Source organism: Macrobrachium nipponense, chromosome 5, assembly GCF_015104395.2.
Source record: "Macrobrachium nipponense isolate FS-2020 chromosome 5, ASM1510439v2, whole genome shotgun sequence".
Classification (NCBI taxonomy): Eukaryota; Metazoa; Arthropoda; class Malacostraca; order Decapoda; family Palaemonidae; genus Macrobrachium; species Macrobrachium nipponense.
The window spans coordinates 16,214,936-16,218,452 of NC_061107.1; the positions used below are offsets into that span (position 1 = coordinate 16,214,936).

The 3,517-nt window shown below is 38.0% G+C and overlaps 1 protein-coding gene across 1 annotated transcript in view; it reads right to left on the reverse strand.

Annotated features, from left to right (window-relative positions):
- LOC135215729 (pre-mRNA-splicing factor 38B-like) overlaps positions 1-2,121 on the reverse strand; it is a 6,020-nt gene extending 3,899 nt beyond the window's left edge. Inside the window, exon 1 of the mRNA XM_064250685.1 lies at positions 2,100-2,121. Within this exon, the coding sequence (XP_064106755.1) occupies positions 2,100-2,121 (22 nt within the window). The remainder of the gene's footprint in view (positions 1-2,099) is intronic.
- Positions 2,122-3,517: the final 1,396 nt, after the last annotated feature.

Consider the following 3,517-nt stretch of genomic DNA (forward strand, 5'->3'; position numbering starts at 1 on the left):
ACTTTCTGCTTTTATGAAGGTTAAATATTCATCAGTTTTTTTATGGTAAATCGCTTCTAATGATGATAAATTCACTTCCTCCAACGCAGGAAGGTTTATAATCGATGAAGTTTTATCCTTTATATTTGCATCTTCGTAAAAATTGTGATTGAAGTATTGGAATCATAAGTTGTAAGTAATTGAAATGCTTCATATCGCCTGCAATAAACTAAGTACCTCACTAAACGGTTCATGTTTTTAATAATCGACGCTTTATGAAAAAAGATTTATTATAGTGAAAGTAATATACATACACTATAATAATGACTAATAAATGTTGCAGGAACAAAATGGTATATATAAATTCAACATTGAAATTCAGGGAATACCTGAAAATTGTGTTGGCGACAATTAAAATGTGGAATATTTTTAATGAAGAACATTTTTAGTGCAAAATCGGTTATATGTGAAAAAAGCTAAAAAATTTGGTGCAATTATTTCCAGCTGTTTCAATAATATTAAACGAATTCCAGGAGGAAACAATTTGTAGTTTTTATTGTATATATGTTTTGCATTTTGTTTATTGTCAAAAAATGAAATTACGTATCTTATTAGTAGTACTAATAAAAAGAAAACCAGACAATATCATAGGCTACAAATACTATTTACATATCTAAAATCAATAAACGAATAAAATAAATGAGCGAATTAATTAGCCCCAAAAAATTCCTAGTCATCGGTTTATGTCCGAGACATACACAATAACCCAGAGACACTATATAGTAGATTCACATCAACCGTGCATTTGACGTCTAAGCCAGTCCCTTACGACGTTCCTGATTGGCTGTTGATAAACCAATGACAAGGCAGGAAAAACTCAGTCTCTCTCGAGAGTTCACATAGGCAGGATGTATGTTCCACATCTCCTGAAAGGTGGAACATACATCCTGCCTAAGTGAACTCTCTCGAGAGACTGAGTTTTTCCAGCCCTGTCACTGGCTTATCAACAGCCAATCAGGAGCGTCGTAAGGGACTGGCATAGACGTCAAATGCACGGTTGATGTGAATCTACTATAGTAATTAGCCTCTATGATTAGCGCCAACTTCTTACGCCGCGAAGCTTCTTAAAAAACCCAACGCTTAGAGTATGTTCACTCGGGAGGAAGACGTAATGGCTCAATAAAAGAGTTTTAGTTCAACTTAAAAGAGATTTACTGCCGCCATTTCCGAGGTTAAAAAACACCTCTCATGATCGTGTTCCTCGCTGCTCTCTTCTTCAAAAGAAAAAAAAAAAACGCTCTCAAAAAATTTCTTGTTCTTCTTTGCAGAAATTAGTACGAATGAAGGTTCCTTGGAGGGAAATATTTGCGGTATCTGTTCCTTCTAGGTCCAGGTAGCATTTTTACTTTTAATATCTTTAATGTTAATATAGCTAACTCTCAATTTTGTTATTATAAATATTATCAATCCGCATACTATAATTAAGACTTCTGCCACATAACCAACAAAGTAGAAAGACAACAATTAGAAGAATGATTATAATATCTATTTAAACAACAGCAACAATTCTGGCCTGATATAATTGATAGAATAAATGAAAAAAAAAAAAGAATAAACGTAAAGATATTTGTATCTACATCTTGACTTAACATAAAAACAGATGTCGTGATGTACTGAGGGTTTTTATTTCTGGAGGGTCTAGCATACATTATTTCCATATAATTAACATAATAATTATTCTAATCTTAATTATTATTACATAAATTTATTAATCAGAATTCTGCCACATAACCGACAAATGCTAAAGACAGTATGATAAGACGAATGATGATCAGCTAAATCACGAACAACCATAACATCATTATAAACAACCACAACAATTTCTGCCGAAAAACAAAGTTAACAAAATAAATAACAGAAAATATTTGGATCTACATCTCGACGCATCACGGGATGAGATGCTGTGACGTAGACACAACCCATCAACGTCAAATGACCCTAAACGCTATCTTGATACCATTAGGACGCGTCGGCATTCTATTGGTCGCCTCGAGGGTAGTAATAACCGATCGTTTAGCGCACTCGAATGTGATTAGACGCTTCTGCCTATATGGTTAGACCTCGGTGGGCCTCTCCTGTCATCGCCGCGGGGCTGATTTTGGTGAAGATGACGAATGCTCCGGGGTTTTGGAGGGAGTGTTTGGAGGGGTCGGGGTGGGGTGGGGGAGGGGGAATTATATCTTGTAGATGAGAGAGAGAGAGAGAGAGAGAGAGAGAGAAGAAAGAGAGAGAGAGAGAGAGGGTGTGGGGGGGGGGGGGGGGGGTGGGGGGGGGGGGGGGGAATATACCTTGAGTGGGGGGTTACTTCAAGAAGGATGTATTTTAGTGTATGGGTAGTACGGGTATAGGCGACTTATTGTACGGGATTTACTGCAGAGGTTCTGCCAGATATGTGTAAGGGTGTATTGTTGTGGTTCATTTTAGTGTAATGGGTTCTGTTGCATGGGTGTAGGGATCTGTTTAAAATAAGGGTTCGGGTTTAAAGTAAGGGTACTAGAGAATAGAATATTGGGTTTAAGCCTAATGCCAAGCGCTGGGACCTACGAGGCCATTCAGCGCTGAAAGGGAAAATTGAGAGTAGAAAGGTTTGAAAGGTGTAATAGATAGGGAAACCTCAAAGCAGTTGCACCATAAAACAATTGGTGTGGAAAGAAAGATTTAAGAAAGAGAATACGAACGTAAGTACAGTAAAGAGAACGAAAGGGGTTGCAGGTATATAGGGGCGGAAGGGAAGCTGCAAGGAACCTTAAGTAATGCCTACAGTGCACCGCGCGAGGTGCCTTGACGGCACTAAGCCCCCTACGGGATAAAAGGGTGCTGGATGAAGTCGTCGTTAGATTAAGCCAGCTTTGTACTGGCACGGGCTCTTGCTTCACAGCAGCCCGTAATGGATGAAGTCTTGTAAGAGTTCTGGTCTAAAGTAAGGTATTGTAGGGGTTGTTTTAATAATAAATATATGTTTTAACGCAAGTTATTGCAGGAAGAATGTAAGTAGAGTCTTTTTTAGAGCAGGGGTACTGCAAGAGGGGGGAAGGGCGGGTTACGGTGCCTGTTTTATCGTAAGGTACTATGGGGTTGGTATAAGGACCTCATCTACCACAGAGTATTGCAAAAGTGACGTTGAGGATGGGGCAGGAATACGTACAACTCTGGAGCATTTATAAGTAAAGATCACTTCCCAATTCTCTTAAGAAGGATGTCTATCTCTTCTTTTATTGATGAGTTTCGCCCTTTATCTTCTTTCATTGGTAAGTTTCGCCCTTATTCATTTTTCTCCATTTCTCGTTGTATTCTTTTTCCTGGGGCACGCGACAAGAGGGTATTTTTTATTAGCTCTCTCTCTCTCTCTCTCTCTCTCTCTCTCTCTATATATATATATATATATATATATATATATATATATATATATATATATATATATATATATAGAGAGAGAGAGAGAGAGAGAGAGAGAGAGAGAGAGAGAGAGAGAGAGAGC